At 46.6% G+C, this 24166-nt stretch overlaps 1 protein-coding gene across 8 annotated transcripts in view; it reads left to right on the top strand.

Annotated features, from left to right (window-relative positions):
- The window catches only part of Sash1 (SAM and SH3 domain containing 1), a 298571-nt gene extending 276020 nt beyond the window's left edge, over positions 1–22551 (top strand). For all 8 annotated transcript variants that reach the window (XM_039101481.2, XM_039101480.2, XM_039101479.2 and 5 more), the window contains 9 exons: positions 152–295; positions 2080–2215; positions 2932–3101; positions 4152–4361; positions 5042–5192; positions 10697–10810; positions 14454–15565; positions 17162–17293; positions 19175–22551. In XM_039101481.2, the coding sequence (XP_038957409.1) occupies positions 152–295; positions 2080–2215; positions 2932–3101; positions 4152–4361; positions 5042–5192; positions 10697–10810; positions 14454–15565; positions 17162–17293; positions 19175–19438 (2433 nt within the window). In that variant the 3' untranslated portion in view covers positions 19439–22551. The remainder of the gene's footprint in view (positions 1–151; positions 296–2079; positions 2216–2931; positions 3102–4151; positions 4362–5041; positions 5193–10696; positions 10811–14453; positions 15566–17161; positions 17294–19174) is intronic.
- The last annotated feature ends 1615 nt before the right edge of the window (positions 22552–24166 follow it).

Here is a 24166-nt window from a genome sequence, read left to right as displayed (position 1 = left end):
GAAGATAAATAGAGCCTTTGCTCTTATTTATGTGAAGCTCCCAGGGAATGCTAATATTTTCCTGAGGACTAGGACATTAATGGTTTGAGTAATGGAACCGGTTTGTAGCCTTATCTCGTAGGACTAATGGCATTTACGCTCCGTTTTACAGGGTAAAGAGGGAGATTTCGTGTACAAAGAGGTAATCAAATCCCCTTCTGCCTCCCGAATCTCTCTCGGGAAAAAGGTGAAATCAGTGAAAGAGACCATGAGGAAGAGGATGTCTAAAAAATACAGCAGCCCCGTCACAGAGCAGGTATGTGGCCATCTTGCCGAGGATGGTCTGCCCAGGCTATGAGTGTGTGTTCCTAGGCATTAATCAGCTGACTGTACTTGTGTACAAAAAGCAGGCAGTCCCAGAAACATTCATGAAGCAGTTAGTTTCCAGACAGTGTTCTCGGCGCTAGGAGTATAAAACACAGGCCCTGTGTGTCAGTGACTTTTTTTCTGGTTGCTGCATCAAAATACAGGACAAAGGCAACTGAAGGGAGAAAGGGAAGGTTTATTGTAGCCTACAGTTTCAGGATACGGTAACTCATGGCAGGCAAGTAGTAGCTTGAGTCAGCTGGTCACCCTGTACCCACAGGCAGGAAGGAGACCAGAGATGTATGCCGCCACTGGGACCCCAGCCCATGCAATGAGATCACCCCCATTTAGGGTGGGCCTGCCCCCCATAACTAATCCACTCTAGGAAACCCATCACAGGCTCACCCGCAGGCTCTCACAGCGGGGCCCTCATTTCAGAGAACAGAAGACAGGGCCACATTATTACAAAGAGGGTTCTTAGCGTGGTGAGCACCATAGCACTGCAGAATAAAGCCAGTAAGTATATTTAAGCACAAGCCAGAGAGAGAGCTCTGGGGTTCAGAGCACCGGCTTCTCCTGTGAAGGACTCAGGTATGACTCCCAGCACTCACACAGTGGCTCACAGAAGTGTGTAACTTGAGTTCTGGGGACTCCAATTCCCTCTCCCAGTCTGCGCAGGCACCAGGCACACATACATACATGTAGGCAAACACCCATACACCAGAAATAAATTTTTTTTTTTGTAAAGTGGCGTTTGTCAGCTTTGTTTTCAGATGTAGGATACATTGTTCTAGATGTACACAGCAGGTCTGAAGAGAGATTTTGCACAACCCTTTCCTAGATTCCATTAGTCACGCGGGCTTACGTATGGGGCGAGAGGAGAGGCTGCCTCACTTAATGGGATTGTATGTCAACAGTAGGGTATCATGAAGCTGGCGTCTCACGCCTGGTTCTCTAGAAAACAACCTTCATTAGAAACATGTCCAGTTTCTGCGTTGGTTGCACATGGGGAAGGAAGGAAACGTGGAGGTCGAAACTTTGAGCTAGCCTTGACCTTTGGTTTCCAAACTTCCTCCTCTGACTTGCTGGAGCTGAGAGCCTGCCTGAAGTCTATAAGGAACGCTGTTGCTCCAGCCAGCCAATGAAACCAGCTGGGACAGCAGGCATTTTTTTGCTTAGCTGCTGCCCCCTGGTGGCTAAACACCAGCATCTTCCTCTTCCAGTCACTCCACAATTTATATAAATAGAAACACTCTGGTCAGTTGTTTCTAAGAAACATGCTTGCTTGCTTGTGTGTGTGCATGCATATGTGTGTGTGTGTGTGTGTGTGTGTGTGTGTGTGTGTGTGTGTGTGTGTATGTGAGTGTGTGTGTAAATATTTTCCCCTTAAAGTTAATTAACTGCCCTCTGATTGTACTTCTAAATATTCCATTAAGAGTAGATTGAACTTGACCTACATCTGAAGCCCGGTTTGTTCCTGCTGTACTAAGTCCCTAAGCTTTTAGCTGTTTTTATATATGGTAAACGGTTTTCCTAGAAAGTTTAAGAATACCCGTTTGAACTTGAAAAACAATTTGGGGTTACGTATTTAGGCTCAAAGGGGGAATATCGTATGTAAGACCAAGCGTAGGTATACACATCAATTTGACTGGTAAAATCGAGGGCCAAGTCACCGACTATTACATAGTGTCACTTCTCTGCTCAGAAAACTCAATTCTACCGAAACTGTTTCAGGACTCGGGGCTCGACGGGACACCCGGCTCCCCCACCTCAGTAAAGCCTGACTCTGAACACATGGACAAGCCCAAGCTCAAAGCCGGGGGCTCTGTAGAAAGCCTTCGGAGCTCTCTGAGTGGCCAGAGCTCAATGAGTAAGTATGGTTTGTAGTGCTTTGTAGCTCCCTTTGGAGTTCCAGTCAGATGCTTGTGGGAGCCTCAAGTTAAGGCACATTAAAGATGAGCAAAGCCCGATTATATATTTCCCCAACTGTGGTGCCAAAGAGGGATGTTTGACGGTCGAAGATAGGAAATTTATCTCTGAGGAAGGACCTAGAGAACGAGCCAAAGGTCAGAGTACATGAAGATGATCAACGAAATACAGGGGTCTCGACAAACGAGAGGAATCCTAAATGTCCGTGACAGCAAATGTGGCCAAGCTGCCCCAGTAGCTGAATTAACAAGGAGAAAGAAGTGAAGTGTAAATACAGAGCTTTAAGTTCTCTCTCTCAGGCAGGCGCTTCATGTCTAGGGTTGCTTCCTCCTCCGTAACACGGGGGAGAAATGCTGTCCTCCAAATGAGGTGCCGCGTGCTGTAGACACAGGCCAGGGCGTCACACCACAGCGTCCCTTCCCGATGAGTCTCCGTGTGCCAAGGATTCCTGCCCGAGGACAAGATAAGGGGCGTCCCCAGTGAACGTAGGGTAACAGAAGGCTCACACATAGGCCTGGCTGCGGTCCTGTCAGGATGCTCTAACTCATAGCTTCCCTCCCCGGGCCCTTTAGATGCACAGCACTGCTGGTGCCTTATGTCTTTGCTACCGGGGAAGGCTGTGTTTAATCCCCTGCGCTCCCTGCTCTCCCCGTTCAGGTGGTCATACTGTGAGCACCACGGACTCCTCCACCAGCAACAGGGAGAGTGTCAAGTCGGAAGATGGTGACGATGAGGAGCCACCCTATCGGGGTCCCTTCTGTGGGCGTGCCCGAGTGCACACCGACTTCACCCCCAGTCCCTATGACACAGACTCTCTGAAGCTCAAGGTAGGTTTGTCCTCCGTCTTGGGCAGCTAACCCACCCAGGCCCCCTTGTCTCCTGGGAAGGGTTTCTCTCTTTCTTGTCAGTGGATGCTGGACTCTTAACATATAGACTAGATCATGCTTTGGCCACACTGGTCTCCCTTCTAGTGAAAATAAAACAGAACCAGACCGCGATGAAGGATGAGAAACAAGCTGTGCACTAGCTTTCTGTTACCATTGCTTCCTCCCTGGCCCTACCCTTTGACCCCCCAGCTTCCTTCTAGAACTTCCATGTCCCCTCCTCTAAGCTTCCTTTATCTGAAGGGAATAACCTCTCTGTGTTGTACAGAGATGTTTATGTGGGACCTAAAGATGCAGTGGGACATAGTTTACAGGATGTGGCCACGGGTTAGGGGACACCCTCATAAGGCTGGGGGCAAGGATTCCAACAGCCATGACTGACAGCATGGTTGACAGGCAAGGGCCACTCGACCCTGCTGAGCAGGAGCTGGGGAAGGCTGTGACCTGGGGTCAGCTTGGCATTTGGCACAGTTAAAAGCATCCTGTCTGCCATCCGCCAAGCTCCCAATCATAGCCTATCTCAGTCACTCAGAATGGTGACCCGTGGCACTGGAGTGATGGCCCTGTCAGTAACATGCGGGTTCACCAAGCATGAATACTTACTGTGTTCATATCCCCAGCACCCATGGAAAAGCTGAGGATGGTGGTGAGCTCCTGTAAAACCGGTGCTGTGGATATAAAGACAGGTGGGGTATTTCCCAGAGCTCACTGGCCATCCAGTCTAACCATTGATGAACTCTCAAAAACAATATAGGTAGGTTACCAGGGAGAAAAACCACTGGACATCTACCTCTGGTTGCAACATGTGCTCATGTGCACACACCCATATCCACAAGTGTACATGGCACGTGCACATAAATGCACACAAGATTAGGTAGGAAGGAAGCTGGGACTCTAATCCTGACGTTGTAGCATTTCCCTGCCCACCTGAATGATGTCACTGCCCAGGCTTAGAAATCTGCCTAACGGGAAGATCTTTGTTCCCCAACACAGAAAGGAGACATCATTGACATAATCAGCAAACCGCCGATGGGTACCTGGATGGGCCTGTTGAACAACAAAGTCGGCACATTTAAGTTCATCTACGTGGATGTGCTAAATGAGGAAGAGGAGAAGCCCAAGCGCCCTACCAGGAGGAGGAGGAAGGGAAGACCATCCCAGCCAAAGTCTGTGGAGGATCTCCTGGATCGGATCAACCTGAAAGTCAGTCTCTTGTTAACTCTCGTCATACGTGTGTCCGTGTCGCCTTGTCCTCCCTCTGAACTGGGGAGGGATCTATGTCACCGTGCGGGTGTGACCCATTAATGTTAACGGGTATTCTACAGAGATAGTTACCAGTGTTCTAATGTTACCCTTGCCCTCCACTGAGGCCGATAGCACAGAGGAAGCTTCCTAGATCAGAATTTGCCGGTGAGGGGGAGGGCTCTAATCGGAAACCCAAGTGCTCTGCTCACAGCCTGCTCCACAGGGGACCATGAGGCCCCTGCCTTCTCACTTCTCCCTGGCCGTGACTCCCAGTGTCTTCTAAAAGAGTACGGCTACGGTGGCAGGTTCTAGTTTTCCACGGTCCTGAGGAATTCATGGGGTTTGCTGAGTCGGATTTTAGTAAGCCTCTCCCGCTCTGACGTAAAGGAAAATCTTCCCACCGCAGGTCGAGCGGTGATGTAGGAATTAGCCCCTTCTTAAGCCATTAGCGAGTGAGCCTACACACCCCTATCTGCCTACTAAGCAGAAGTCTGGGAGGCCCAGAATAGATTATAAACGATGCTTACCTCTGGATGAGCATAAGAAGGGCCATGAAAGAACGTCTGAGGCCAGTTGTGTGACGTGGGTCACACGGCTGGACCACAGGCTCACCTTGATCTTCTTGTTCTGCCTTCCAGGAACATATGCCCACCTTTCTGTTCAATGGCTATGAAGACCTGGACACCTTCAAACTCCTGGAGGAAGAAGACTTAGATGAATTAAATATCAGGGACCCGGAACACAGAGCAGTTCTCTTGACGGCGGTGGAACTGTTGCAGGAATATGACAGTAAGCTCCTGAGTGCACACACACACACACGCGCGCGCATACGCACGCGCATATGCACACACACACACACACACACACGCACATGCACACATACGCATACACACACACACATACACATACACACACACACACACACACTCACACACACACTCTGCTAGATAGACAGCAACACTATGATTATGGTCGGCCTCTGATAAGCTGTCAGCATGTGCTTAGGGGACCTGGAGTCACTCAGTTGGTCTTGTTTTTGCCGGAGCCAAGGTTAACTTCGTGTTAGGACAAAACAGTTCACAGATCAGACACGCCTGTTAACATGGTGTGAAAAGAGTGTCAGGGGCTCCCTGAAGGGACCAGTAGGTTCCATGTTGTTCCCACTGGAACATGCATCCGTCAGTGGGTCATTAAGAATCCCTGGGTTGGACTGGAGAGATGGCTCAGCAGTTAAGAGCACTGACTGCTCTTCCAGAGGTCCTGAGTTCAATTCCCAGCAACCACATGGTGGCTCACAACCATCTGTAATGGGATCTGATGCCCTCTTCTGGTGTGTCTAAAGACAGCAACAGTGTGCTCATACATAAAATAAATGAATAAATCAGAGAGAAGGGGGGGATATGAATCCTGGATTAAGAAGAAATATAAGCCACCCACTTAGGAGTCTCTTTGCTATCTAAGGGTCAATTATTTTCCAAAGCATGGGTTGTTTTCTTACTGAATAGGCTTAGCAGTGAATAAATAAACCCATCAGTGTCCAGGAAAGAATGAAGTATCTCTCTGAAGTGAGTGTGTGGAGCAGGAATTCCTGGATTCAGTACGGGAGCTTATTCTTTACCCTGGGTGGACAGAACGCAGGACATTCGCAGGTTTTGCTGTGTCCATTGCTGTTGCCCGCTAAGCCAGGCTTACCATGGTCTTTGTTCTCCAGTCGGACACGAAAACACATTCTTAAAAGCATTCACCGTGGAAGGTGCATCCTTTCCAGTTCTCGAGTTCAAGTGCATTTTCTTTATGTGCACTGTTCCCAGGGTGTCAGTAGCTAGGATTTCTATCACTGAAAGACACATCCAAACCATGGGTAATGATGGGGGGCGGGGGGGGGGGGAAGCACACATTATAAATGGTCTCCAAGTTAAGGCTTTCTTGCTCTAATGATGCCAGGAAAGCAATACACAGTCGTTAGAAACTATACTTCGGATTTTGGTCCCGTTCCCTTTCTAGCCAAGCAGTCCGCAGTCTGCACACCCACAGTGCTAAGCAGTAGCAGTGAGCTGTAGCCCTGGTCAACTCTGAGACCATGATAGGCAGAAACTAGCACACTGCAGTGTCCCAAACTGCTGAATAGTCTGCTCAGTGCATTAGGGGCGTTAAGTGCATTTTAACTTATAGTATCTGAGTACACTGTGGTAAACCGGGGAATGTTTATATTTACTGGCTATATAAAATCCCAAGAGGAAAAGAAGCAACTGGGTTGGTGAGTTCACTCAGTAACATAAAGGAACTCTGTCAACAGAAGTCTGAACCCTAGAGATGCTGGTTGATTTTAAGTAAGCATGACACCGTGAAGATCACTGTGGAGACAAGCCTTCAGACACTTCCGTGAGGAAATTATCTAGAGTAAATTAGTTCTGGAGCATGCCTGTGAAGGACTATGTAGATGAGGTCCATTAAAGTGGGAAGACCTGCCTTGGTCGTCGGTGTCACCGTTGCACAGGCTAGGACCCTACACTAAAGAGAGGAGAACGTGAACTGTGTATTGACTTTCATCTCTCCCTGCCGCTGACTTGGGATGCCAAGGGCCCAGCCGCTCAAGCGGCTGCACCCACGGTTTCTCCACCAGGGTGGCCTTTACCCGAAATCCCCAACAACCTCTTCAGCTGGTTTTTATGAGGGCATTTTCTCATGGCCGCAGAAAAAGCCAGCAGTAGATGAAGTAAACAGGCAGCCTTCAGGTAGGGTTGGAGGGTGTCCTCTTACTTGCCAAGTTGCTTCACGACCAGGTCTCTGTAGCATTTGATTGCTAGCGCGCTAGGACAATGGTCCTCAACCTGTGGGTCGTGACCCCTCTGGGAGTCAAAGACCATCGGAATACACAGATATTTACATTACAATTCATAACAGCAAAATTACAGGTATGGGCTAGCAACAAAATAATCTTACATTTGGGGTTCACCACAACACGAGGAATTGTACTAAAAGGTCGCAGCATCAGGAAGGTCGAGAACCATTGCTCCAGAGAAACCCCAGGGTCGCTGGCTGGGTTGTGTGTAGGTGGCCTGCCTAGGGACTGACTGGTATGGCAGATCTGCGCCATCACTATGAATTAACGGAGAACCATCTGCTCTTCTGACCCATATTATGTGTCGTTTACTCTTTACGGAGGACAGCTGGCTGATATTCATCATCCGTTACACTTCCTGTCTGATTTTAGATGTCAGAAGAGCAATGCCAAACCCTGCATATGGGCAGGGATCTGAGCCTAGCTTGACATAACACATCAGCTTAGACCCATCGTCCTAGGCTCAGATCCTAAGATTCATACCAGCGCCATTGTACAGGAGGCTAACTTGGGAGGGCTCAGGCAGACTCCGTGTTCATAAATCCCATTTGGGGCACTGCTTGGAATTTCTCTGATACTTAAAATGGTGTTTCCTTTTATTGGTCTTGAAACAAAGGCTTGGAGGCCTCAGAGGCTCTAATTACTGCTGACAGACCATATCCTGATGTAGCCTAGTGATGTAAGACTTCCTATTTAATGCTGTTAAGTTCATTGTACTTAAGAAGTACTTCCTCCAAGTACCTCGATAACTTAGAGAAACACAGTCATGTTCTGCAAAACACAGCTTGTTTGCTGTAGAGAGAGAGATCCAGTGAGGTTCTCGAAGACACGAAGGGGCACCTTTAAGTTTTCCTGGCTTACACTTCCACTGAAAATATTACGTTCATCTCCTGTATTGGTTGGAAGCCAAACCTTGCCAGGTTCTCCCACAGAGGAGGAAAAGGTGGTCTGCACTCAACCTTCCATTTGGAAAAGACAGTCAGCTCAGGTCTCCTTAGTCTCTTTTAGGTCCTCTAAGTGAACACACTCTTAAAATTGTTTACTTTAAAAAGAATCGTCGTGAAGTCCATATACCGTAGAGTTTGCCGTCCTAACCACCGCCATGCGCACACCTCGGTAGAAATGGCGCTCACCTATAACCTCAGCTTAGGGAAATGAACACTGAACCAAGTACGGCACGATTACTCAACGTTCCAGGTTAGCCTGAGCCACAGAGAGAGACCCTGACTCAAAAGAGGAGGTGGTGTTTGTTTTTGGAAGACTCTTAATGAAAGGTTGTTTGAAGTTTGGAGAGAAATGAAATGAACAACCAGTCTGTTGTGTAGGAAATACAGTAAACCTTTTGAAGAGGCTTCTTTCCAGGAGTCCCATTCCTTCTCCTTAGTCCTGAGAAAAGCACTTTTCTAGAAACCGGTGTGTGCCCTTCTATGCCATTGCTTTGGTCATTTGAGGATCTGTGTCAGTGCATTTTCAGCCCGAGGGTGGGTTCGGTAGGGAGGCAGTTTAGACCAAGCCTGCTGAGTCCCTTCAAGTTGTGACCAGATGGGACGTCAGCCCGTTTGGCTCTTGTCTTTCCCACGTTGGCCCTGAGGCTAGCGAGAGAGAAAAGTCTAGATACATAAAAGGATCAGCTTCTCCCCGGTGAAGGTGGCGCTGTAGCACCCTGTCAGATGTCTTCCAGATGACTGTCCGTTGTTGCATCATGGTTCTCCGCACCGGAGAGATCCTTCCCTTTGCTGTAACAAACAGGACCTTGAAAGCGCCTGGTAAGGCCGGGGTCCCAGGATGCACTTCTCAGCAGCAGCACGGCATCATGCTTCTCTTTTGTAGGCTCTAGTCTGCAGTCTGTTCTGCTGCTCTGGAGCACAGAACCGCTGCCACCAGGGACAGATAATCGGTCCCTTCCACAGGGTACTCAAGGACAGCTGGAGTCTCTGGATTCCAGGGATCGTTTTTTTTTTTCTAAATAGCATGCTAGACAAGAGCGGAGGCCAATCCAAATCCACAGACCCTCCCACAGGATGAGGACATCACCATAGAATGTTCCAGCTTGGGACTGTTTTGGGGGGAGGGGGGGACTTGCTCATGTACTTCTAATTTGTTAGTTTTCCCACTAACTGCTTGATAATTAGCATTCTTTGGGGCTGTGATTTAAGGATGTGTTCTGACATCCTCTTTGGCATTGTGCATATTTATAGAATGCTTTCCCTTTGAGGAACACAGACAGGAAGTGGAAAGACGTGGGACTCCCACCGGCACTCGCGTGCCACGGCGGCCCTCGGCCTCTCTATCACATTGTGATGCCCGGAGAAAAGGCATCGTTGTTCTGATTTTCGATTTATTTATTTGCTTTGCATGTGTGGTTGGGGTGGGCAGGTGAGAGGAAAGAAAAATAAATTAAAGCCACTTGTCTTTGCAACTAGCTGTTTTGTATAGAAAAAAAAATGCGCTCCTGGTTTCCCATTTTTGTGTGACCGAGTGCTTTCTCTACATACGTATCCAAAGATGCTCTGTGCAAGACCTCAGTGTCCTGGACTCCCTGGGCCCCTTGGGCTCCCTCTATAGAAAACACAGTTGCCTGGGAATTGATCAGTCATGTGTTTTCCATGGGGTTTACAGCAGGTTGTCCCTAAAGCGACATAGTTAACTTGTCTCCTGATTTTTCTCCCGCCATTACTGAGGTCCAACTGATAAGAAATGATGCTTCTTCTTAGAGGGGTTGCTCAGGCTGGGGCTGTTCCGTTCCCACTGGCCGGCTGGCTACTCCGTGTGCCAGCCAGAGGGTCTCCTGAATTCTTATTGCCCACTGGATGCAGGGAGTAGAAATGCTGTTCCCAGGCAGTGGGAGAAGAATAAATAGAATGGAAACTTTGTACACTGCAGAAGACAAAAGATTTGTTTCTCCACGAATAGGGCTCTGCTCCTTTCTCACCAGCCTTCCTTTGACTGAGATGATACAACCAGCCGCACATTGTTACCACAGGCTAACAATGCTCCCCAAATGCTTACAAGGCAATATTTCATTTGATACCTTTACTAAAGCTCCCAAATTTGGAGAGCCTGTAACATAAGTGACTTGATGTATGAGTCTTCCAGGTGTCTGACAAGCACTTGACCATACCCACCTTGTAAAGGCCCCATTCACACACAGTACTTCTCATTGATGGTGCTGTCTCTTGGCCTCGCCCTCCTTCTCCTCCTTGAAGTTCCTCAGTACATTGTATTTCTCCTCTCCCCTGCGGCCTCAGTCCCCCACTGTTTGGGTAGCTTAGGAGCCACCAGCATATTTCCACATGGTGGATACATTTCTTGAAAGAGAAGTGTTCTGATCCAGTTGGCTACTTTGTTTGTTTGTTTGTGAGTTCAGCTTTAACATGTGCCAAGAGCAAAGGATGAAGACCTAGCTGACTCTGGGGCTCCTTGTGACACCATGCTATGTATTCACCCCTAGGTAACAGTGACCAGTCTGGTTCTCAGGAGAAGCTGCTGGCCGACAGCCAGGGCCTGAGTGGACGTTCCCCTCGAGACTCCGGATGCTATGAAAGCAGCGAGAACTTGGAAAACGGTAATGCTGGCCCAGACCGTCAAAACCTGCTTCTGTGTCTCCACGGTCTCCATTCTTGTACGGAGAGGAAGCCAGTGGGCATCTTTCCCTTGCTGGCCTTGTCCCCCAGTACTCTTCCGTTAACCTCTGTTTGGTCCTCCTGGCTGCCATGTGACGTTTATAAATCCTGTCTAAAATACCTGCAGTCACAAAACCTAAATTGTTTGTCTCCTGTGCCCTTTTCTTCACACAGTAACCACTCACATCTTAGTCCTGGGAACGATTAGCCCCACAAGAAAAACAACTTGCCAGGTAGACCATCCATCAATGGAACCCGGGCAACCGGCCACCGGCAGCCGTGTATGCTGTAGCCTCTCAGCCTGATTCCAGAGGCAGTTACCCCTAGAGAGGGTGACTAGAAGGCCACATGTCTTATTTGTGGCTTCTATCTTTTATCAGTCGGGAAGCAATCAATATGTAACTCTCTAAGCCTCCTCCATACAGGACCAAGGTCTTAAGCAGAATGAGGCAGAAAGGCTACATGGCAGGTGACTCTCTCTCTCAAGTTTCCATCGTTACGAGATTAGAAGCAGTGATAAAGGGTTCATCACGGTCATCTCTGATGAACACTTAAAGGCAATAGCAAAAACATACCCAGGTTTCAGAACCTTTAGTGGGAGCTCCCTCCGGCAGTAACAAGTTAGGCTCTTTCTTAGCATTTACCAAAGCAAGCCATAGGTTGCAGTTTTTTTAATGGACTGCAAAATCAGTTAGAGACCCATGAACGACAGTTTTCTAGGACATGGTATAGAAAGCATCAACACATTCCACAAGGTAAGGCTGAGTATCATTAGTGGCTTTACTGTAATCTTTGTTTCAGGTGTGTGTGTGTGTGTGTGTGTGTGTGTGTGTGTGTGTGTGTGTTAGGTGGTGGGCATAAAAAATTGTTTCGTAATGTCAATCATGACTAAAACAATAGTGTAAGAGTTATTTTGGGAATTCAAACTGGTTCAGAGACGAGGTAAATAAAGGCTTGAGTTCAGATTCTCATGTCATGATCAACCACACTCAGAGCAAGGCCTCGACTCTGCCTCTACACCTGGGTATAGTGCCCGCCTCGTACTGATACGCCATATTGGGAACCTAGAAATTTACCCATGACTCTGCCTTGGTTAAAATGCAACACAAAACACATCCAGGAGCCCGGTACTGCATCAGTCTCAGCAAACAGCAAATCCTTGGGTAGATTGGAAGGCGTTTTGTTTTGTTTTGTTTTGTTTTTGTTAACTTTTCTATAGCTGCCAACAGTCAGATAAAGTTAACCCCAGCAGTGCTGGGTTAGTAAGGAAAAAAGATACCAATGCCAAATGGTTTAATGCCCAGGAGAATTCAGTTCTATCTATTGACGAACTGAATTAAACAAGCTGGCGAGCCATCCTTTGATTTCAAGGTGAACTCAGAGCTCTCCCTATATGAAACAGAAAGTGAACCCGGAATTGATATATATGGTTCATACTGGGAAGTGATAAGAGGAGAAGACATTTCTGAAATTTGAGCTCAGTGGATTTTAATAAGAAAAAGTTTTCTATCTCAACTGATTTGGGGCTTTTTTGTGATGTGCTCTGTGAAGTATTTCCCCCTTGCATTTAGCTGTAGTGATTCTTCTGTTAATAAGAAATGTAGCTAGTGCATTTAGAAGTAACAGTAGCATATCTCCATGTATCAACAGAATACCAACGTATTAAGACGGGCTAGTGTGTTGCTGTTGAACTGTGTAGAAATCCAGGAAGGCAGAGTTTAAAGTATGAACTTCTTCCTAAGGCCTAACGGAGGACACGTGCTACGTGGCTGGATGTCTGCTTTGCAGGGCATAAAATATTTCACATGCTGATCGTATCTCTCATCAAAAAGGATGGCCTCATTAATAAAAAGTCCAATTGAGGAGAGCGCTGTTCTCAGCTGCCAGCCAAGCCAGCCTTAGGGTCTGCAGTGAGTCCCAGCCCGCAACACTTCATGTTATCAGTTTGAGGTTTGTCTGAGCTTAGAAAGCTGTGAAATCTTGGGAGGAAACCCTTTCTCCCTGCTGATGAAGGGCCAAAGCTCTTGGAGTGTCAGAGCCTCAGGCCTTTTCTTTCTGTCCATTTCCTTCATCTAGATTGCCTCACACAGAGATTGTTGGTGGTGGTGGTGGTGTTTTTAATCAAAGAATACCTTCATTTACCCTAAAGTAGCTCCTTCCCTTACTGAGTGGGCACCATCCAACCCGTTTTCTTACCCTCCCTATCAAACTGGCCTGCAGCCTGGTTTCTCCTTGATACTGTTTGTGTATTACATTTAAAGGCATATTCATAGGCAATTAGGTCACACTCTGATTTGCATAGCCAATTAGCTCCTCCCACATCTGCATAAATCAACCAGGCCCAGCCCCCAACCCTAGCCTGACTCTAACCCTAGCTGAGCCAGGCCCACATCTGCATAGTCAATGAGGCCAGGCCCACATCTGCATATGTAATTAGGACATGCTCTTATTCACATAGTCAATTAGTCTTTTCCACATTTGCATAACCAACCGGGCCCTGCCCCAACCCTAACCCTCGCCTGGCTATGTAATAGGGGAGACTCAGGATTCTAAACTGAAATGCTGAATTCTGGATATTTACTAATAGGTTAGCAGGAAAGAAGTCTATTAGTTATATAAGTAGCTTAATAGCTTTTCAGATATTAGACACAGCTATTTTTTTGCACCTTCCAAAGATTTGTGGTGTTTCCACCTTTTTCTAGAGTAACATAGTCACGGGGCATAGATATTCCATTACCTGGAATATTCTCAGGTTTATCAGACTAGCTTCTAGGGACATGGCAACTGTCTTGTTAACAAGAGAGGAAACAAAGCACTGTTGACCATGTGTGTGTGTGTGTCTGTGTGTGTGTGCGCGCACGCACGAGCTTGCTGATACCTACGTATGGGCCTACATAGAGCATATTCCCAGGGAACCTTGTCACACAGCAGCTGCCACAGTAAATATAAATCAAGAGTTATTAAGTTAGGGTCTTGGGTCAGGCTGATAGTTCAGCTAGCAATCCCGATTCATTTTAGCCAGGACAGTAACTGTGCTACAAGCATCTGAGTGAGTATTTTGTAAATGGCCTCTGGCGAGGCTCTTCCTTCAACTTTGTTACTAGTCCGAATCAAAGTTGCTTCCTCGTCTCTGGGTAAATTTATTCAAGTTGAGCCCCTTAAAGTAAAAAGTGATTTGAAGGTTGTTTTTTTTTTTTCTCTTCTGATCACCCCTTTGTGGGTACCATTCGCAGACCCCGTTCTAAGGAATCAGTTCAACCATGGCTTCAGAAAAACCATACTCACCAAACAGAGATCTTAGTTTGGTTTCTGCATTGCCAGTCTTTACCAAAAGCAGCTTGGAATACACATTAGCCTCCTCCTTCTGCTTGACTCAGCGTTTCTTTCCCACATAACCAATTAATTTTAGTCTCTATAAGTACTCTAATAAAACTAGAATTCCTTATAAAAATAAAAATGGGTCCCTAATCACCCTATTTTTTCTCAGCGTCGTACGTGATAGTTTTGTGGGTCCCCTAGCCCTTGTTTGTGCATCAATTTCATTGACTTTAAAATGTCGTTGTAAAATATCTCCTTCTCTCACAGGCAAAACACAAAAACCCAGCGCTCTGTCCACCAAGTCATCCACGGAGTCCAACTTAAAGTCTTTCAACAGGAGTCAGCCGGGCAACTATCCGACATTGCCTTTAACGAAATCAGGGGAGGTGCGCAAGCAGGGAGAGGAGAGCAGGCTGGGAAGAGGTCTAGCCCCGGACACTGCCAAGTGCTGTGATGTACCCTGTGTGACTGGTTTGAGTAAAAACCGAAGGAGCCTCCCGGTCTCCATCTGTCGCAGCTGTGAAACCCTGGAGGGTCCTGAGCCCGTGGAAAGTTGGCCCCGATCCCATTCCCTGGACGACCTTCAGGGAGATGCTGATGTTGGTAAGGATGTGCCTACCGAGAAGCCGGAAACCTGTCCAGAGAATGTACCAGAAGTGCCACAGAAGGCATCTGCCTGCACCTCCAAGGCTCTGCCCCGAGGCCGAGATCCCACTGCAGAAGATGTGATGTTTCTGACCCAAAGCAAGAGATTTTCCGACCCTCCGAAAACGATGGCTAAGAAACTGGAGGGCTCCGCGGTGGCCTCCAACCTTGGCATAGCTCCTCCTCAGTGTATACCCAGAAATTTTGAGGCTCAGCCTCCTGTTAAACCTGGCTTAACAAGGACGTCTCTTGAGGGTCTCAGAAAAGGACATGACCACCACTCCCTGGGCACCAAAGAAGGGGTAGATGGGGAACAGAGCACCCCTGAGACCAGGACGCAATCCAGACATCCATCGCAGCCCCCGCCTGTGCCGGCCAAGAAAAGCCGAGAGCGCCTGGCCAATGGCCTGCACCTGGTCCCTAGCCCAGAGGCGCCCATCCTGCCACTGAAGAAGGCCAGCCCTGCCAGCCCCGTCAGCCCCAGCGACTGCCCCTCTCCCCGGGAGCCCAGGTCTTCCTCGGGGACTGAGCCAGGCAGCCCAGTGTGCACGAGACCTCCACCCTGGCTGGCCGAGCTGCCGGAGAGTACCAGCCTGCAGGAGCACGGTGTGAAGCTGGGCCCAGTGCTGAGCAGGAAGGTTTCCTGCATCCGGGGTGTGGACCTAGAGATGCTGACGGAGAACAAGCTACAGGCTGAGGGCATCGATCTCACTGAGGAGCCCTACTCTGATAAGGTATCCAAGGCTCGGGCCTCAGCGCCGTAACTGTTTATTCCTTTTGGTTTTTTGGTGTGGTTTTTCAAGACAGAGTTTCTCTGTAGCCCTGGCTGCCCTGGAACTTGCTCTTTAGACCAGGCTAGCTTTGGACTCAGATATCCACCTGCCTCAGCCTCTCAAGTGCAGGGATTAAAGGCATATGCCACTCAGATGAGAGCCAGGGAAGGCCTTGGCCACGTGATCTGTGCAGATAGCGTGGCATACTCTGCCTATGGCTTCTGTGAGCTGGGAGTGCAACCCCCTACCACTGGATTAAATTCAACCACAGCGTCATGGTTTTTCTTTTCCTCTTACTTGGTTTTAGTTTGGCAGCCATGTTCTGCAGGTATCAGCACCAGAACTGGCCCCGATGGGGTGGTTTAATGGACAAGAGAGACCCGAATCCAGGGTGCATATCCCACAGCAGATTGTGTCTTGTTTCTGTGTAGTCTAACTGCGGTTTCAAATAACCTGCGTTATCTACTCATAGACAGGTTGCTGTAAGCGAATCAAATTAATGGAAGCCATGTATAGAAAACCGTAGAGCACTTATAGTTCAGAACACTGTTCTGGTATACTACAGCAATTATACAAATATCTATATGTAACGGGGACCGGGGCCATAATATGAAAGACTCTGATGCACCAAAAACATTTATATCTATACTAAAATACAGTTCTCATTTGAAAGGAGAAAAGAAAAAGCCTACCAACACCAAAGCGACTTTGAAGATAAATCTGTAATGATAGGTAGCTATACTTTTCTTCTGGAAATGCGTCGTCTGTTATAATGTGTCCCCAAGAGTCCTTGTTATTAAATCCTTATGATCACGAATGCCTCCTAAGAACATCACCCCCACCCCCTACCCCAGGGCCTTTCCTTCTTTCCCCCTCTTTGATACTCCATGGCTGTGTACCTTTGAAGGGGAAGCAGGGAGAGTTGTAATGTGGCCTGGTGATTAAGTGGCATGGTTCTTAGATGAAGGGCAGACAGTGTCTGTAGAACAGTGGTTTGGCTCTCTACAGATCTGGGGGAACTCTGTTCAACAACACTAAGGGACTGAATTTTGTAAAAAAATGGGTTTAAGGTGTTGGCCTGAGAAAACACAGGACTGTGTCGTCCTGATTATATTTGAAATATTTCTGTAGAGCTCATCAGTATTGTAAGGTGAAAATACAAGCATACTCCTTTTCAAGGATCTGCCCGATAATAAATAGGTTATGTTCCTTTTGTACGGAAACTCTGGGTGTCGCTTTCTGACAGCTAGGCTGTGTGTCTTAGGTGGGGGTGTGTCTGGATGTGTCTTAGGTGGGGGTGTGTCTGGATGTGTCTTAGGTGAGGTGTGTCTGGATGTGTCTTAGGTGGGGGTGTGTCTGGATGTGTCTTAGGTGGGGTGTGTCTGGATGTGTCTTAGGTGGGGGTGTGTCTGGATGTGTCTTAGGTGGGGGTGTGTCTGGATGTGTCTTAGGTGGGGGTGTGTCTGGATGTGTCTTAGGTAGGAGTGTGACTGGATGTGTCTTAGGTGGGGTATGTCTGGACCACCATTCATGCCACATTTCTCTCTACCCTGGCAGCATGGCCGTTGTGGGATCCCTGAAGCCCTGGTGCAGAGATACGCGGAGGACCTAGATCAGCCTGAGAGGGATGTCGCCGCCAATATGGACCAGATCCGCGTGAAGCTGCTCCGGAAACAACATCGGATGGCGGTGAGCGGCCCACATTTTTGGGGGGTGTGGGGGAGGGGAGGCGCATATCTTTCTTCAATATATTTAGTTATAAGATCACTACTGATAGGTATTGATAACACAAAGACTTGCTAGAACCCTAGGAAAAGACACCCGGGGAGAAAATAATACCGTCGTCGGCCTAGACTTGGAGTTTATTTTTCTGGGTTTCATGCATATTAGGACAGGGCTCTACCACTGAGATGCACTACCAGTCCATCATTATTTGTGTTTGTTTCTTTGTTTTGCTTGTTTGTTTGTTTACTGAGAGACACGGTCAGGTTAGCCTTCAATTTGTGATCTTCCTGCCTCAGCCCCTTCAGTGCTGAGATTGCAGGCACATTCTCGGATGCCCGGGGCTACGACAGGTTTAGAAAGACCAAGAGGGAGGAAGTTCATCATAACTAGGAACACCTGTCTTTAAAATCCGTACACGGGACACCAAACTTTAGCCTTATAAGTTCGTCCGGGAGCTCTGTGAGTACCCCATAGAAACTGCAGCTGACAACAGTGTGTTATGTCCTCGGCGGAAGATGCTGACACATCTTTATTCTTTTTTTTTGGTTCTTTTTTTCGGAGCTGGGGACCAAACCCAGGGCCTTGCGCTTCCTAGGTAAGCGCTCTACCACTGAGCTAAATCCCCAGCCCCGACACATCTTTATTCTTATTATACCTGAGAGAAAGGCGTGCAGATTAGTGAAGGGATTCATGCCTCCTGAGTAGCTCGGCTTAGCTGTTGTGTGCCTTTTACACCATGCTGTATGCCCTGAGTATGTAAAACCTCTACTTCTCAATTTTAAACCAGTCATTTCTGTGCACATGTGTGATAGTAAAGGTCCAGTCTACTACTAAGCCTGATGGGTTTTGCTTATTAGATTATGAAAAAAAATATGTATATGTGTATATACGTATATATGTATATACACACACACATTTATATACATATACATACATACATACACACACACACACACACACACACACACACACACACACACACACATGCATGCTGTGAACCATTAAGCCTGGCCCTGTACTACTTTTATAATTCAGTTATCAGGTCCAAACCTCTGACCTCCGGCCTCTGGCCTACACGCATACAATGTATGCCTTTGTAAATATGAGTACATGCACAATTGTATAAAATTTTGTAGGTTTTTTAACACCCTGCAAATCTCCTTCAGAAAGGCAGCCTTCTATGCACCTAGCAATAAGATTCCAAGGTCCTTTTCTGTGTCCTATTCAACTCAACATTATTATGTTTTAAATTATTGATGAACGATATACATTTAAATATTTAATTTTCTAGTTGTTAATACAGAGTCAAAGTACAGTAGAAAATATTTTATAAAAGCCCTACCCATTGAGTATCTTTTTTTTACACTGTCAGAGACAAAAATAGCAAGACAGACATAAATCCTACAGCTTGGAGCCTTATACAAGTAATCGGGGTTTGATCTAGCCCAAAATTCCTTCTGGAATCTTCTGGGGGTAGTTCCGTAAAAGTCTTTTACATTTTTGAGCAAAGTTCTTTTTTTTTTTTTTAAATTTTTTTTTAATTTATTTATTATATATAAGTACACTGTAGCTGTCTTCAGACACACCAGAATAGGGCATCGGATCTCATTATAGATGGTTGTGAACCACCATATGGTTGCTGGGATTTGAACTCAGGACCTCTGGAAGAGCAGACAGTGCTCTTAACCACTGAGCCATCTCTCCAGCCCTTGAGCAAAGTTCTTAATGTTGACTTTTGGCGTCTCTTAGCCATGACGTACGGCAGTACCGTCTTTCTCAGCCATACGAAAGGTAGCTCATGGTACCTGTGCAACCTTCATGACGTGGCTTCTCTTCTTTGAACAGATCCCGAGTGGCGGGCTGACGGAAATCTGCAGAAAGCCCCTCTCTCCCGGATGTGTTACGTCCGTGTCGGATTGGCTCATCTCCATCGGCCTGCCCATGTACACGAGCACGCTTTCTGACGCAGGGTTCAGTGCGCTGAGCCAAGTGCCTTCCCTGTCCCACACTTGCCTTCAGGAGGCCGGCATCACAGAGGAGAGACACATAAGGAAACTGGTAACCGCAGCCAGACTCTTCAAACTGCCACCAAGCCCTGAGGCCATGTAGCCAGGCCCACCGTGGCCCTCCCTGGACAAGAGCCAGCCCTTCACTGTGCCCTCCATCTCTGCTGGGGTTGACCTGACTGGGAAGAAAAGTACCCACTTGGGGCTCACGAACTGCAGGATTAGGATTCAGAACTGAGGGCCCACTCTTCCTGAAAAGTCCTCCTCTCCCACCCCTCGAGGACATCGATGTGGCTCTCTTTGATGCCCAAAGGCAGGACAAGCACTTGGTTCTGTTTTCAGACACGGAAGAGCTAAGATGCCGACTCCTTGCTAACACGGTTCGATCGGTCTGTCTTTGTGCTGGCAGAGGACTAGGAGGACAGACAGCCTGCTCGTGTCTGATCGTGCCCTTGCGCGTATCTGTTGGTCACCCGGCTGGATGCCCGAGCCCGATGGGCTTAGCTAGGCCAAAGCAACAGACTCTGGAGTTACTGTATACTATTGACCCTGCTCATCTGTTCAAAAGCTACAACAGCTGACTCTACCAAGAACAGAGCAGTCCTCCTCTCCTGTAGATAAACGAGAGACATTTTAATTGCTTTCTAGCAATTAGCTTTTATTTGCCTTAATATAAACTTTTAACCAGTTATCTATCTAGTGTCCACAACCCTTACTTAACCCTAGTTCCAGATCTCCAGCTTAGACTGCCATCTAACGTGTTTGGGATGTTTCCAGCAAAAATAGCCTTTTTCTTTCTTTTTTTTTTCTTTTTTTTTCTTTTAAAAACAATCTCTTTCTAACATGGCTTATCTTATAGGGGTGACTACCAGGCACACATTTCACGTTGACTTTTAGTTTCTAAACTAACTAGAAATTCAGTAAACGTCGGTCGGGATTCACAGAGGGGCACGCGTGTTCCCGTGCATGTGAAGTAACTGCCCATCAGTCTACTCACTTTACTGAGTGCCGCCAAGGTGGCCATGGTGTTGTAGGATTTACACAAAGTCCTGACCCCATCCATCCCCAAGTCCACTCATCAGCTAACGGATCACCTTTGCAGAAAGTCATCGTAATGTTGCGTATTTCAGAAAGATATTTTTTTTTCTAAAAAGGGAAGTAGTTTACACTCAGTTCTTTAAAGTTCTTTTTGTCTGTGTGTTTTTAATTTTTTTTTCTTTTTGGCCAGTTCTATAATTATTATTATCTTTCATTTGTTACCTAGATAAGTGTTTTAATTCAAGCAAAGGTTCATTATGGAGCCAGATAAACCACATCCGCCGTGTGTTAAATACTGCATATTTTCAGCTGGTTTTCTTTTTTTTCCCCAATGGTGATTTCCACGTAATCTACCCTCCTTTGGTCTGGCGCTTGGCTTCCTAGCAGTTGGCAGATTTAGACAGGTACACGTGCTCCATTGCTTACACGGACCATGTGAAGTCTCAAGTTACCGTGGAAACACTCTGCATACAAGGCCTGGATCAGTCCTCTGATAGTTCATTGGGTTATTAACATTTGATTTCCCTCAGGAGAGAAGGGCAAGTTATTTTATTAATAACAAAGCCATCCTGGCCATATGGTTTATAGAGCTGGATCCATGTGGATCTCAGGTGACCCCCACCCCCATTTTAGTATGCATTGAAAAGTAATAATAACGATGTTTGGTTTGTTCGCTTCCATTCGCCTTCTATAAGATGCCATGTGGAGAAGTTGAGGCAGTTTAGAATAAAAAGGTAAAGGCATGAGATTCTTCCTGGACTCTTAAAAAGGAGTTCATGGTTGGCCTCTTGGGTTAGGCATAGCCCACCCAATGGGTGGGGGGTGCAGGGCTCTCTGCCAGTTCCAGCACCCAGGAGTTTCACATGCTCTTGTGGGGGGGGGGTTAGCATTGGAAAACAGGCTTCTCCTCTTGCTTTTGAAGTAACCCTGGCCTGACCTTGCAAGAGACTGCCCTTAGGATTTTAGCTGAGCGAAGAGAGAAAGACTAAGCAAAAATCCCATTGGAAGTACCGAGGGAGGAAGAGAAATCTCATGGGAATTTCCCAGTTTCAGTTCATTCTCGGTGTAGTGTTTTCTTTTTTAAGTCAATCGAGGAGGTCTTGAAAATGTCCAACAGTAGCTTTTATCACTCTGGAAATCACTGCCTTCATATGGAGAATTAAATTCAGGGACCACGAGTTTAGTGTGAATGTCTGATCTGAAGGGGCTGAGGTTTGTTTCTTCCTTCCTTCCTTCCTTCCTTCCTTCCTTCCTTCCTTCCTTCCTTCCTTTGTATTATGTTTGTTTGGTTTTCTTTTGCTTCGAACGTTTCATTTGGTCTGAGAAAAGACTGAATGTTAAGTGTATGGCTGTGAGGAGGCTCGGGGCGGCCTGTGGCGGCCGGGCCGGCTTTCTCAATAGCCACTTTTGATCAGTTGCATTTGGTACAGGATTTTTGAGTGACAGTGAAAATTGTTGTCTTTGGAAAGCACAAAATTAACCTGGAAAGGCGTTCCTTCGGCTCAGGTAGCTACCCAGAATGCGTGTGATTTGTGTGTCTCAGCTGTCTGCAGAGAAAGCAGCTGCCTAAACTACTATTTACATTCCCAGATAACTAGAGCAAACAGCTTTTCACGGCCTTGTGTATTTGGGGGCCCTTTTCTCTGTCCTGACCCCAGGCATGGATGAAATTGGAAATGATCCCTCTGTGAGAAATGAATCGGCATAGCGTGTTTTCACAACTGTGGAGGAACAGACGTAGATTCCCAAGTCACTGCTGTGTGAGGACTGAGTGAGTTTCCAGAAAAAAAAAAAATCTGACTGTCTTAAGTCCATGTTATCTTGATTTTTAAATTAATAGGGGGAAAGAAAAAAAACCCACAAACTGTCAAACAAGTTCTATGACAACTAACAACATTGCACTTTCTGTATATGAAATCAATATTTAAATAACTTATTTTTCTCCATTGCTATTCTTAAACATTGTAAGTAGCTGTAATATACCAATACGTTCTTGCAATTGCTTCAGCCCAAGAAAGCTGTGTATTGTTTTAAAACTGTAAAAAAAAAATTATTGTGATGATCCATTTAAAAAAAAAAAGGAAGGTGGACAGAAGGGTTTTCCTGTGTATCAAAACTGTCTATAATAATGTCATCTATGTACCTAGGGGGAAAAGTAAATAAATTTCTTCAGTCAAATCTGTTGCTTTGGGTGTTCCTGTGATGCTTCAAAAATGGGAGAAAAATGAAATTAATTGTACAAGGTTCTTTTTAATGACTCAAAAGGAGCTTTGTTTACCTGATGTCTGTGTGTCTGTGTTCACGTATATATGGGCATGCATGTGTCATGATGCATGTGTGGCGGTGGGGGTGGGGGACAGTCTTGGGTTGAGGCCCTTGACTTTCATTTTGTTTGAGACAGAGTCTCTTGTTTATAGACTGCTATGTCCTTTCAGCCCCTGCCCCACCCCTCACCCCGAGCTGTCTGTGCCTCTGATGTCACTGTAGGAGCACTGGGCTACTGAACCCAGTTTCGAGCTCTGGGTATCAAAGCTCAATCCCCACATTCACACAGCAAGCGTTTTACTCACTGAGCCATCTCCCCGGCCCTACTCATTTCTGATACTGGAAGCTACTGTCTGCCTTGCCCAGGGTACCATTTTCTTTCTCAGTACACAAGAATGAGTCATAATTGGGGCGCCTTTCAAAAGAGAAATGTTTGGAGGTCCTCCCCGCTCTAAGCTTACTCTCCAGTGTAGAATCTGTTGCCATAGAAGCGATTGACTCAACCAATAATTCACAGTGAAACGGAATAGCCAAACTCATCTACTGAAAGAGAGAAAGGTAAATCGGGTTAAGATAGTCTAGGAGCCTGCCAACTTGACAAAACTGTCTTTCCGATGCTGGCGAACTGGGGTTGGTATAATAATCCTGATTTGGCTTGGCCTGGTTTGGTTTTTGTGGTGCCAGGATTTGAACCCGGCAGTTTCATATGCCAGGAAAGTGTTCTGCCCCTGAGCTGCAGACCCATCACCCAAAGGGTGCCAAAGATAACAACCATTCCTTGAGTGTATAATACACGCACTCGAACAAAACAGGCCGCAGCACCTCTCCTGTCCTGAGAGCGACTTCACTTCTCCTCCCCATGGGAACAGTGCCTGGTTTTTCAGACATATTTACAAACTAAACGCCACGTGCATCCCACAGAGTCTATTCATTCGTGTTTAAACGGAAATATTTTGGAGACCTAGCATCAGTGGCGTTCCATTCTCTTAAAGGCTGTGTAGTATTCTGTTGTCCAGATTATTTAACCAGAACTCTACAAGCATGAAAACTTTCAGTTTTCAGGTTTGTTTAAAAAAAATGATTATGTATATGAGTACACTGTAGCTGTCTTCATGCACACCAAAAGAAGGCATTGGATCCCATTACAGATGGTTGTGAGCCACCATGTGGTTGCTGGGATTTGAACTCAGGACCTCTGGAAGAGCCAGTAGGATCTTAACCACTGAACACAGACATGCAGAGTCTCTCCAGCCCCTAAGGTTCACTTTTCTTTAAGCTGTTAGGAATTTCTTAAACACCTCTATCACTTAGCAAGTGGGTCAGATGCCTTACAACTGCTCATGTTCTAAGTCATGATCAAGTGTTTTACAAGCCGCTCGTTTTTATTTTATTAAAGTACACCTAACTGTGGTAGGTTGGTTTTTATGTTTTTGTTTGTTGTTTGTTTTGGGGGGCTTGTTTTGTTTTTTCAGTAACAAATTCATTATGAACTTGACTTCACATATAAAGTTCTAAGGAGGACATCACT

Source organism: Rattus norvegicus, chromosome 1 (genome assembly GCF_036323735.1).
Source record: "Rattus norvegicus strain BN/NHsdMcwi chromosome 1, GRCr8, whole genome shotgun sequence".
NCBI classification, from domain to species: Eukaryota; Metazoa; Chordata; class Mammalia; order Rodentia; family Muridae; genus Rattus; species Rattus norvegicus.
This window is presented reverse-complemented; position numbering and strand designations above follow the sequence as displayed.